The sequence below is a fragment of the Vanellus vanellus genome, assembly GCF_965231255.1.
Source record: "Vanellus vanellus genome assembly, chromosome: 7".
In the NCBI taxonomy this organism is placed as follows: domain Eukaryota; kingdom Metazoa; phylum Chordata; class Aves; order Charadriiformes; family Charadriidae; genus Vanellus; species Vanellus vanellus.
This window is the reverse complement of record NC_138912.1, coordinates 3,983,471-3,995,964: the sequence shown is the minus strand read 5'-3', so window position 1 is coordinate 3,995,964 and position 12,494 is coordinate 3,983,471. Positions and strand designations below refer to the sequence as shown.

General features: G+C 38.4%; 1 protein-coding gene across 1 annotated transcript; it reads left to right on the top strand.

Annotated features, from left to right (window-relative positions):
• Positions 1 to 6: 6 nt before the first annotated feature.
• BCCIP (BRCA2 and CDKN1A interacting protein) lies at positions 7 to 12,453 on the top strand. Its single transcript, XM_082486658.1, has 7 exons — positions 7 to 162; positions 3,392 to 3,466; positions 4,155 to 4,235; positions 5,381 to 5,473; positions 6,013 to 6,200; positions 7,553 to 7,730; positions 11,901 to 12,453. Exons 1-7 carry the CDS (start codon positions 22 to 24, stop codon positions 12,069 to 12,071), a joined length of 927 nt encoding a protein of 308 aa, XP_082342784.1. The 5' UTR covers positions 7 to 21; the 3' UTR covers positions 12,072 to 12,453.
• Positions 12,454 to 12,494: the final 41 nt, after the last annotated feature.

Genomic DNA, 12,494 nt, shown 5'->3' with positions numbered 1-12,494 from the left:
GCGCCTGCGCGCCGCAGCAGCATGGCCACGCCGGCCAAGCGGCGGGCCCGGCCCCAGCCCCAGCCCCACGCTGGGGAGAGCGGTTCGGAGTCGGAGTCGGAGTCGGAGCCGGAGTCGGAGTCTGAGGAAGAGGAAGAGGAAGAGGAGGAGAGGATCGATGAGGTGAGCGGCGGGAGCGGGGCCCCTCCCGGCCTTCACGCGGCGCGCGGGGCCTGCGCGCGCCCTCCCCTCACGGGCCCTCGGTGCCCTCCGGAGCCTTCCCCGCCTTCGCTGTCACCAAAATAAGCTGTAAAACAGCATAAACGGGTAGCCCGGCTCGCGAAGCCGTGGCTGGGAGCTGGTGGGAGGGGGTGTCCCCCTGTGAAGCCCCTTGCGAGACACCCGCGGGTGGGGGCCCAGCCTGCGGCCGCGGCCTCCCAAGTCCTGTGGTAGAGCGTAGGTAGCACATCGTTAATCGGTGAGGTAAAATCTACTCTGTTAATTGTTGGAGAGTCTTAAGTTTGTTTGTTTGTTTGTTTGTTTGTTTTATTTTTTTTTAAATGTTGGAATTCCCGACGCCACAATCAGTTGTACAGACTTGGCCCTTGCATGTAGCCTGTCTGTATCTGTTCTTGTGTGGGACTGGAGGCAGCCCCTTGAAAATAATGCTTTCAACACAGGAGATTTGCTTTAATTTACTTTTTATAAGGGGACACACACACACACACACACACACACACCAGACCTCACAGAAATCAAATTTTCTTTTCTGAGGTCTCTCTCTCTTTATGTATCTGCACCTGGACATGTGTGAAAATGTGTTATTTAGGTGTGAAATGCAACACTGAGGGAGGAGTCCCCCTTTCTAGGAAAGGAAGAGCTGTGCGCTGACTTGTGACTTGGAACTCTTATTAAAATCTTCAGATGATAGGGGAATCTGTCATTTTCACAGGGCTTGAAAGAGTCAAAGAATAGAAGTATCTATTGGTTTTAACTCGGTACATTTCAAATTAAATATTTTGCTAACTTGATCATCTTCACTAGGAATTCACTTTATCTTCCTTTTTCTTAGTTGAGGCCTTAGCTTACATTAGCAAATAAAACCTTAACCCTACCTTTTTTAAAAACTGCATTATATCAAAAAGTGTAGGTTTAATTGTATTACCAGTCGTACTAACATGATGGAAAAGCACATTTACCGTTTTCTAGAAATGTGTGCCATGTTAAACGGGTACTGACTTAGTTTAAGCTAACATATCTTTATGAAGTTCTTGACTAGCGCTGCTAATACTTTGTGTACTGTTCAGTGTTTGGAAACTGATAGATGTTGCCCTACTGTTTAAACAATACTAGACACTATGAAATTAAAGCTAATGGCAATAATCCTTTTTTTTCTTCCATTTTTTTTTTAAGTGCTCAGCATTCCTGCGTAATGTAGGTAGGACAATGGTTTATATTGTGGTGTTTGTGGATGAAGTTTCTTGAGTCTTCAGGGACAGGGGTTTTGAGGATGATTTCTGTATGACCTGCACTGGTGTGCACTACTGTGTTTTATTTGCAATTGTTTGTGCAGTGGGTAAAATTTACACTGTAATGCTTATTTTAATTTAGTAGCTCCAACTTTTGAGGATGATCTGTCACTATTACATCTATTTCGGTTTGTAACTCTTGATATAAAGATATATTGAGTTTCCCTCAATGCTTGTATAAGACATCAAGGTGTGCATTGCTAATATTAAAGAAGTGTACCAAACATTTGTAACTGTACAAACTTAGAAATTTGTGAATTCATATACTTAAAGGGCACTTGTTTCTTTGTACATCTCAGTATTTTTATTTTTGCCATATTAGCCTTTCCCTTCACCTCTTACCATTCCAGTTGGAAAATCTCTTCTTTTATGCAGATATTTTCTTCATAGAAGGGGGCACATGGTAGTTCTGTCAATCTGAGAACAAGAATATGATTGCCAAGTAGGGCCTGGTTGCTGAGAAGGAGCTTTGCTCACTGCTGTATTGTACATAACAGAGTATTGTTGCATGTAACAGCCTGCTTTGCAGGCCCTGCTTTGCTTTGGATGCAGCGCAGGGGGAAGAGAATAAGCACACAGTAGCAAGACAGGACACACCAAAATATATGATGACTCTTTATTTGCTTTTTTTTTTTAATAGATGAAAAATGGAGGGTTTGTAAACTCTCATACCGGGCTGTTATTTTGGGTAGTGGAAAAGCCATGAAGCAAGACCAGTGTTAGAATATCTAGTGCTCCTGTGGTTTATATCAATTTTATGGCTATGATTTGCACAGTATTCAGAACCACCGTAAACTGTGTTTTGTTCAGAATTTACTGGCTTAATCATTCAGTGAGATCCTTGAATTTTAAAGCAGAAAGTTAGTTCCTGGGTGCCAGGAGTGAATGCTGTATACATGAGAGATACAATCTGTTTTCTTACACAGGTAGCTTCCCAAGTAAATAATGTGCTCTCAGTTACCTCTATAGAGCTGCCTTGCACCAAACAAGAATATCTGAGCATGTCTCCTGATTTTTATTCCCTTCCCCCCAACCTCCTCCAAGTAGTTGTGTACCTGTTTTCTACATTGTAAACAGGCTGTTAAGGATGTTCTCCCAGTGGACAATAAAGACCATGACCTTGATATGGGATTGGAGAAATTTGAGGCTTAATTGGTGACAAAAGTAAGGCTTAGTTGTTCGGATTATTCAGAAAGTGGAATCCAAACTAACAATTGAAAGGCAAAGTAAATGTGCATGGTCTCAAACAGCCGGTCACGGAAGAATAGGTAGGCAAGGCAACCTTGGCAGGCAATACTATTAATATAGAATACCATTAAAAACATTTGCTAGGTGCACAGCATTTGTTCTGGAAGGAGAAGCAGAAGTTCAGGTTCTGTTTTGCTGTGACAAGATCTCGTCATGTGCCTACTGAACAGACTTCCAGGGTGGGGTTAATGATACCTTTAGGATTTGAGGAAATAGCAGAAGTATGATTTTGGATGTACTTGTTTAAATGTCTGAAGCAATCTTCATCTTCCGCCAAGGCATTAAACTCCAGTTCTGCAGTTTTAAGAGTTTAACTGCCTGGATCAAACGTCTCTAGAGTAAGAGTCTATGTGGCTACGGTAAACATAATTGTGTGAACCAGATTGTAGGAACAAAGCATTAAAGGTTTGTTCACAACACAGTTTGTAAGTTAGTTTTAAAAAGTTACTTTCACAGATGCTCTCTAAAGATTACAGAAGAAATAGTAACAACTGCTGAGATTACCAAAAGATGGAAATAAGTTCCATTTCTGATACAGACCGTCACTTTTCTTCAAGTTTCTTAACAGTTTACTTTTGTGTTGTTACAGCTTCTTGCAGAGTATGTTTGACATTCTCTATTTTACTTCTTCATAGGAAGTGAATATTGAATTCGAAGCACATTCCATATCAGACAATGACTATAACGGGATAAAGAAATTACTACAACAGGTATTTTGACTTTTTGTTAGCTGGGTTGATATGTCCATTAATATCTAGATAATATCTAAAGAGTTATGCAAAGTCATCATTTCACAATATCTGTATTGATTCATAGTTTTACTGTGCTTCAGCTCAACAAATTACACTCAGCTCAGTAATTACACCCACAGTGAACACGTGTCTCCTAAACCATGGTTTCAAGAACTTTACCTGATGAACTGTAGGGCTGTTCTTCCACAGTGTGTACCATTTTTCCATCTTCATTGTGTCGGTTGTGACAGAAAACCATGTTCAATGTTAATCAGCTTCCTGGAGAGGCTTTTTTGTAAACTACAACCCTTAAAAAACAGACAAGTAATGTATCTGTTCAGCCTGGCAGCTTCCAGTCTTCTTTTGGCTGCTTCTGTTGAAAACCTATGCTCAGCAAGCCTTCAGATCATACCAAACTTAAAAGGATACCAGGTATTCAGAATGCCAGCTTGTGGATGGTTGAGGAGCAAGTGCTTCAAGAAGCTGATTTTTAGTCTTTATAGTATTATATTGAAGGAAGTTAAACAAACTAACTCACTAAATGGAAATTAAAAATGGAACAGACTATTGCATAACAACTTAGAGAAATTAATGACTTTATTTTGTACTAAGTGGCCTATGGTATATCATCAGGCCTAAAACTTAATACTTGTTTCTTATTTTCCAGCTGTTTCTAAAAGCTCCCGTTAATACTGCTGAATTAACTGATATATTAATACAACAGAATCATATTGGAAGTATTATCAAGGTAAGATAGAATTTACGTTTGTAAATGAAGTACAATACTTTTTATGTTGAAATGACATAACAGACTTTCGGAAGGGGATCCTGTCTTTGTAATTGGTATGCTTTCTTGCTTTTTTTCTTTGAGAATAATTCTTCTATGGGAGCTGAAATTTTCCATGCCTACTTTGAACCAAACAAGGAATTTGATTTATTTTGGTTGGTTTCTTTTTACATATGGAAGGCTTTTCACTTTTCTCTCTGGATTTTGGTGTAGTAGAGTAATAATGCTGAAAATGCTATGGAGAAGTTTTTACCATCCCTGCAAGAAATAGGACCTTGTGATTTCCCTACATTCTCAGTATGTACAGAGATATAGACCAAAAATATCTTGCATGCAGTTTCCTTTTGTGCTGAGTTCTTCGGGCATAGGAAAGGATCCAGAAATGAGTCCTGAACAAGTTCTGCTGTGGCAGTGCAGCACTCTGCAGAGGCTCCTGAGTTACTCCTGGCTAAGGAAGCTGTTCAGTACTGTGTGGTGCTCAAGATGGCACGGCCATGGTTACTTTCAAACCCAAACAAGCAGCCCCCACGGGGCACAGTTGTGCTGTTGTACCACATTGCATGGCATCATTGCTATGGATTCCCTTTCTGTCCTGTGCCAACAGTTTTTCCGCCCAAATTTAATATGATCCTTATATTACAACTGCATGACCCCCAGTTCTTTTCCCAAGTTTTTCATTTCAGAGTTTTGTTGAGCTTTTTGTTTCACTGGCTATCAAAGCTGTGCTGCTCTATGGTTTTTAATACTTTGTGAGTTTATTGCCCTACGTTAGAAACTGAAGAAAATTGGTTTTGCTTAAGATATTGCCATGCCTTGTACCAAGATGCTGCTTATTATATGTGAGCTATCAAATTTTAGTGCCTTTCAAAAGATCCTGCAGTAGAAGATATATGACCTGGCTCTCTATATAGCTGGCTCTAAGTACACAGAGACATTCAATGATGCGGCACTTTCATAACTGTAACCAGAATTTGTAGGTTGTGTGTTTGTACAGATTACCTAGATGCTTGTCATCTGCCAAGCATCTTCTGGAAAGAAAAACATTTCATGCTGCAGAGAGAAATAGAATGTCAATATGAGTTGTTACTTTTTCTTTCATTAAATAGCAAGCAGAAGTCCAAGAAGACAGTAGTGATGATGATGAAGATGATGATGAGGTCTTTGGTTTTATAAGCTGCTTAAACTTAACGGAAAGGAAGGTTGGTATTCCTTATTAACATCTAGACCATAAGAAGTGAGACTGCGTCCTGCTTTTCTGCCTTGTATAACAACCCTAGACAGTCAGATCAGGATTTTGAGTTCCACCATGGAGGACTATGATCTTAAAAGTTGCACATCACTTAGCTTTCTTCTGGATCTAGTCCTGTATAACTTACTGAAGGTCAAACATAAAGCAAAGAGTGGAATAGAGTTAAAACTAGGTCCAATAAGTAGTTCCAGGGTAACTGAGCTGTCAGCCTGTTGTATTTCTTCACTTTCATCTTTCACAGCTTTTGAGTTTTGCTGTTGAGTGTACTGGTGTTGCAGCCCCTAGCTGAGTTCCTGTCCGTTAAGAACCTTTGTTTGCCATCAGCTTCAGGGTTGGTAGATCATTTCAGAGAATTTGTACAGTGCTTTGGAGACTGCTTAAGGAAATTGCCAGTAGGCCTGTAGAATATTCCCCTGAAGTTCACATTCAAGTTTTTATTGTATAAGTAATTGTTCTATAATGTAAAGAAAGTATACCTTTTGATTCTAGGGTACCCAGTGTGCTGAACAAATCAAAGAACTGATTCTAAGTCGGTGTGAGAAGAGCTGTGAACAGCATGTAGTTGAACAACTGAATAAGCTCCTAAATGACAGTACTAAGCCTGTGGGTCTTCTACTAAGTGAAAGATTCATTAATGTACCACCACAGATTGCTCTGCCCATGCACCAGCAGCTTCAGTAAGTTTGTTTGGGTTTTTTTTGACGTGATGTTTAATAGTAGTTTTTCTTCATATTTTTTCAAAAATCTTATGTATATAGAACTATGTTAAGACAGGTGGTACTATAGATTCAAGACATGAACAGAAAGAATGATGTTCATCTTGTATAAGGTCTTAAGTTTTTAATATTTTTTACATCTTTAGGCTTTTCAAACTCTTTATACTTTAAGATGGAGGAAACAATTTAAGAATATGTGCTGTTCTACTGCAGAAATAGAGTAGTATGTATGTTGTAGTTTATCTTTGTATTGCAGATTATTTTCATATCGATCTAGGAAAATTTAAAAGTGAGAACTTTTTATAGCATGCTGATAATGAAGAATTTGGATGTTTCTGCTCGTGTGTTAATGTCTGGTTCTGGAATGGAAGATTTGGATTGAGGGATGGGCGTATAAGGTGGATGAGTTCTGGCCCATGGAAACCATAGGCAGGTTTTTGATAAGTTTCAAGTAAATGAGTGAAGCAGGTTAGGTGCTGGTTGATCTCTACCAATTCATGGATTTATATCATAGGCTCGGTGACAGTAAGTAAATAAATCCATTGAGATACATCGTTACATTGTTTTAGTGCCATGTTGAGAACAAGGAAATTGTGTTGGATAAGGAACTCCAGCAATTAAATGAAGATTTTTTTAATTTTTTTTTTCTTATCTCACCTCGCATGAGAGAATAGAAGTTGGATTAAGTTGACTGCTGTCATGGCTCATTTAAACAATAAAATAGACCTTTAAGGAATACTTTGATCTGAAAGAAAACATACAGATAGGGTTGGTCAGGAAGGTTTTTGAAGAAAGAAATGAGGTGCTTGAAGGCCTGGCTTTGAGGTTTACCACTAGTACAGCACTTGTCACAACTAAAATTCAGGTCTTGGCCTCTTTGTCTTAAAGGTTTTGCAGTGACAACATGTTTAACACAAAGGTGGGCAAGAGTATCTTCTTGCTCTTTAGTTATAGTTCCTCATGTGAGTGATGATGCGATGAAATATCAGGAGAGTCGCACTTAGAATCGTTCCACAGGCTCTCTACCTGTTGAATTTCCCAGAATCTACAAGATTTTGGGGAAAAAGGGTTATATTGTGAGGTGTGGAAAGACATCGATGTTTTTATTGTTTTAAAGTGCAAATAGTATGTTTAAGTACTAGGAATACATGTGCAAAATTTATGTTCTGTGGCACTTAAGAATAGGCTGCAATATGAATATCCTTTATGTACTAATACATTATAAGGTTTACTTATACACTTGTTAAGGGTTTAAATTGTGTATGTGAACATGTATTTTTAAATTGTGTGTATAAACATTTATATATCTTTAGGAAAGAGTTGACTGAGGCACAGAAAACAAACAAACCTTGTGGAAAGTGCCACTACTATCTTCTTATCAGCAAGACCTTCACAGAAGCCACAAAGAGCAATTCTAAGAGGAGGGAAGGGAGAAATCAGCAAAAGGAGGAATTAATGTTTGCAAATGCAGAGGAAGAATTCTTTTATGAGGTAACATATGTGATTCTTTTAATTTAAAATGTTGATTTTTCTTTACATGTCGGCGAAGAAGGTGCTTCACCTTAAGTTCAAGTGAAGCTTTTAAAAGATGTCATATATCTTTTAAATTAAATTCAGCTTTTTTTAGAGTAGTGTTGAGAGATGAGCAAGCAACCTATTTTTGTGTATTGAACACAACACCTTTTGTATTTAGAGACTCATGGAGAGGTGTGCCATCCATAAATCCAAATTATTAAACGAATCCTCTGTGCTGGCATGAATTTACGTTATTTGTATTGGGTCACAATTAACCTGACTATAAGATGGTATGGTGTAGATTCTACCTGTGGCAGCATTACTACCTCATAGGGTCTCCAGTGCTATGACAATCATGGAAAAATTGAAAGAATATCTGCAATAAGCAGAGACTTTAGGGGGAAGATCAAGTGTTACTTTGTCTTGCAGCCAGTGTCTTGGCTTCAAAGAATTAACAAGCTTCATCTCTTATAGCAATACTGAAGACATTGAGTTGAATGTAATAATTGTCAGACTTGTTGAAATACTGTGAATGAAATATCCACATTTTTACGATGAAAAAATGGTAATAAATCTGGATATTGAATTTGGCATAATCTCCCAGGCCTTCTGAGTTTACAGAAGATTGAAGTTCCTTTTGTTTGGGGAACAGTGCGGTTCTCTTCTCTAAACTGGGTAATAAGAAATGTGACAGACTTGTTAAATGGCTGTGTCAGCTGAACAGAGAAGTCTGACTGTGGGTGTGTGAATTGCAGGAAGTGCAGGTTAGCTTCAATATGTCAGTGAGATTCAAGCTAATGTGATTTACATCACAAGTGGTGCTCAGGAGTGGCAGCTCAAACAACAGGTAGTAACTTGCAAGGGTGCTCTAACTTGATCATGTGTCAGGGCTTTAAGCGCTTAGAAGAATAAAGATTCAAAAGAATGCAGAGGAATCTCTGTTGTTAGAGTCTTGATGAGCATCTGCAATGCATGTTAATACTTAAATACACAGATCTCTTTTCCTCGTCCTTACGTAGTTTGTCCTGTGTCAGAAAAAAATGGCTGTTGAGGCTTTATTTAGATTTAGTAATGCAGTTAAATGCATTTCTCTGAGATCTCTTCCCAAGAAAAGTAACAGATGCAAACATAACTCTGCATTTGCGTTGTCGTCGTAGTATTATGTGAAACCTGATTTATCTATTTTCTTTTGGATACCTATTAACTATAAAAAAATGCTTAGAATAAAAAACTTTTGAAGATCCAAATAAGTACCTATCACTTCCCTTTTCTGTCTCTGTTTGACAAGTATATTTATAAAAAGTGCTAAAATGATGGATATAGTACTTCCTGTTTCCAGAGGCAACCTGTCTACACAATTCTGCTGGTCCCAAAACAAATCAGGAGGGGGGAAGATGCAGGAAATTAAATTAAAAATGTACTTTGAAATGCAAGGAATTTTTTAATGTTTTTTATTTTTTTCAAAGCTTCAAAAATATTATTCTACAATATTATTGCTTTGTCAAGAGCATATTATTTTTCATTTCTGGCAGCGCCTACAGTATAAAGTACATGCATCATATGGTTAATGGAAAGGTTCCTATGTGTAATCATTCATGACATTCTCTGTTAGAGGCTATGATATGGCTGTAATTTTATTTCTTGGGAAGAAGAAAAATGTAAGTGGGGGAATTCATTTTTAGCTGTAGCCTCTATGCAGTAACAAGTTTGGGATTTTCTTTTTGTGTTCCTGCCACAGGAGCTATACCAAATGAACTTGAACTCTATGTAAAAATGTGATTGAAAAACTGAAGGGGAGAAGCCTGTGATGCCTGTGTGTCCATGGGTGTTCTGTTCTAGAAGGCCTCTTTTGTATTTATCTCTGTTTTGTTATTTTGAGTGTCATTTTAAAGACTAATTGTGTGCTTTTATCTAAATTGCAATAATTTTCAACTCAAGTGGTTAGACTCAAACTGAACATGCTTTTAGTTTTAACGGTCTTTCTAGTGTTATTAACAAATTCATTTTAAACATTGTGGAGGATATTATATTAAGTTCGTCTCTGTACTTAATAACGTATATTGGTTAAATTAGTGTTGGAGTGTATATCCTCCCTGATCACACATAACGTTAATTAGATTGCCATAAAATAGTATTAAACGTGGTGTGGCAGACACTTAGACCCAAATAAAACAGAGATGCCTTTTTGCACTTGTCAGTTCTGTGCTTTATTCTGTTCCTTAAAATGTTATTGAGGAAGCAGAAGAAAAGTTCCATTATAACCAGACTTGGAATTGATTAAAGGTTTAGGGCCTCCATTGCTCAAATTGTTTGTTCTTGAGCAAAGCCACTCAATTTGATGGTTCTTCCAAAACTAAATTTACAAATTTGAGACACTGTTAGTAAATAGCAAACCTAAAAGGAGACTGGATCTTAAGTTTCCCTGCAAAGGGAAGGGGTTAGATAAGTTTTTCTACTGAGGAATTTGGTTCATACTTCCTAATCTGACTTGTGTGAGAACTAGCAATATTTGTTAGGTAAGTTTTTCTTATCCATCAGGCATTTTTTCTGGGAAAGCTAGCAAAAAGGAAATCACGGAATCACGGAGTTTCAGAGTTGGAAGGCACCTCTAGAGATCATCTAGTCCAACTCCCCTGCCAAAGCAGCATTGCCCAGAGCACATCACTCAGGACTGCATCCAGGCGGGTCTTGAACATCTCCAGAGAAGGGGACTCCACCCCCTCCCTGGGCAGCCTGTGCCAGTGTTCTGTCACCCTCACCGTAAAGAAGTTTTTTCCGTGTATTTGAACGGAACTTCCTGTGTTCTAACTTGTGCCCATTGCCCCTCGTCCTGTCACTGGGAACCATTGAAAGAGCCTGGCTCCATCCTCCTTCAACCCACCCTTTAGATACTTGTATGCCATAATAAGGTCTCCCCTCAGCCTTCTCTTCTCCAGGCTAAAGAGTCTCAGCTCTTTCAGGCTTTCCTCATAAGGGAGATGCTCCAATCCATTCATCATCTTAGTTGCCCTTTGCTGGACTCGCTTCAGCAGTTCCCTGTCCCTCTTGAACTGGGGAGCCCAAAACTGGACACAGTATTCCAGTTGTGGCCTCACCAGTGCAGAGTAGAGGGGGAGAATGACCTCCTTCGACCTACTGGCCACACTCTTCCCTATGCAGCCCAGGATTCCATTGGCCTTTTTGGCAACAAGGGCGCATTGCTTGCTCATGGATAATTTACTGTCTACGTACGTTCTATCCATATGCAGTATGTATCACTGAAAAGAAATATTACACATTATGGACGTCTGCCTATTTGAAGAAGCAACCTTTATAAATATGTCTTTCAGTGGCTCCGTCCATCTAGAGACTTTCCAACGGCTTTTTGAAATTCTGCTCAGGATTCATATTAGTGCCCATCCCCTTAACATATAATTTCTACTGGCAGTGTGAAAGAGAGGGTTGCTCTACCACATATTCTTACAGTTACGTTAATTTTTAGGCCTCAGCAGTTTTAGAGCAGGCCACGAAAAGGGCAGAGCCTGTTCATTGCAGCAGGCCTTCCACACGTTGCCCACACCAAGCTGTCATCTTAAACGTAGGCTCTATTCTACCTGCATTCTCTCATTGTTCCTTTTGTCTGTATTTTGGCTGATCTGCTAATTCTTAAAACTACACAGCTAGTGGTTTGCTCTTGTTCCAGGGTTAAAGGTCTCTTAAGAGCCTGATATTCCTGTTATTGGTCAAGGATCCCTGCTAGTTGGCACAATAGCTTCTAAGGGTCGGCATTCCTTAATGTGATAATATGGAATGAGATGCTATCTTAAAACCATCTAAAATGAGACACAATAAGCATATAAAAGGGGCATTGATTTTATTTTTTTTTCCCCCTCTTAGGTCTCTTTTCTGATAACAAAATATAATGATAGCAGTCACTTAAGAATTTAATATGAATTATATAAATTCTGTGAAAAGCAAATAGTTTAAGGCACTTAGTAGTGGGTTGTCTTGTAAGTTTTTTTTGGTCAGCCTTTTGCGAGGGAAGAAGATAACTTCTTAATAAGCATGTGCATAACAAGGTGATTTTTTTTTACTTTGTTTAGATGATGTATTATCTTCATGCTAATGAAAAATGTTAATCCTAATGCATTTATTTCTGTTGTTTAGAAAGCCCTTCTGAAGTTCAACTACTCTGTGCAAGAGGAAAGCGACACCTGTTTGGGTGGCAGATGGTCCTTTGATGATGTACCAATGAAACCTTTGCGGACTGTTATGATAGTTCCAGCTGATAGAATTAATGTAATTATGGATAAACTCAAAGACTATCTCTCGCTATGAACTTTCTTACAAACACTGGGTTTTTTTATAAAGCAGCCACGCAGAATGATGACTTTACAATATTTCCAGAAGAATGCTGTTAATGGTTTTGTACTGCTCAAATGCTTCCTCTGTACATTTAGAAGGCAAGTAGGTGGTACAACGAAAATTATCCATCAAATTAATATTTTTTAATACTGTATCTTATTATACTTTGGTATCATCATTAAGCAGTCAATAAAACCCCAATATTACAAGAAAACCTGAATATCAGCTCAGTATGTTTTTAACCAAAACTAAATCGTATATTTTTGTTACAAAATAATGCATGCGACTCCTTTTGTTAAGAAAAGTGCATTTTCTAGATGTTTCTTCTGTTAATTATGTTTATGTCAAAAGTTCAAAAAAGTTACATGGGGTTAAGATGCAGATGTATATTGCATA

Excerpts from the sequence above, each read along its gene's own strand:
- BCCIP (XM_082486658.1), top strand. The coding sequence starts at position 22 with ATGGCCACGCCGGCCAAGCGGCGGGCCCGGCCCCAGCCCCAGCCCCAC. Across the intron at positions 5,474-6,012 it reads TAAACTTAACGGAAAGGAAG|GGTACCCAGTGTGCTGAACA; the intron begins GTTGGTATTCCT and ends TTTTGATTCTAG. Across the intron at positions 7,731-11,900 it reads AGGAAGAATTCTTTTATGAG|AAAGCCCTTCTGAAGTTCAA; the intron begins GTAACATATGTG and ends TCTGTTGTTTAG.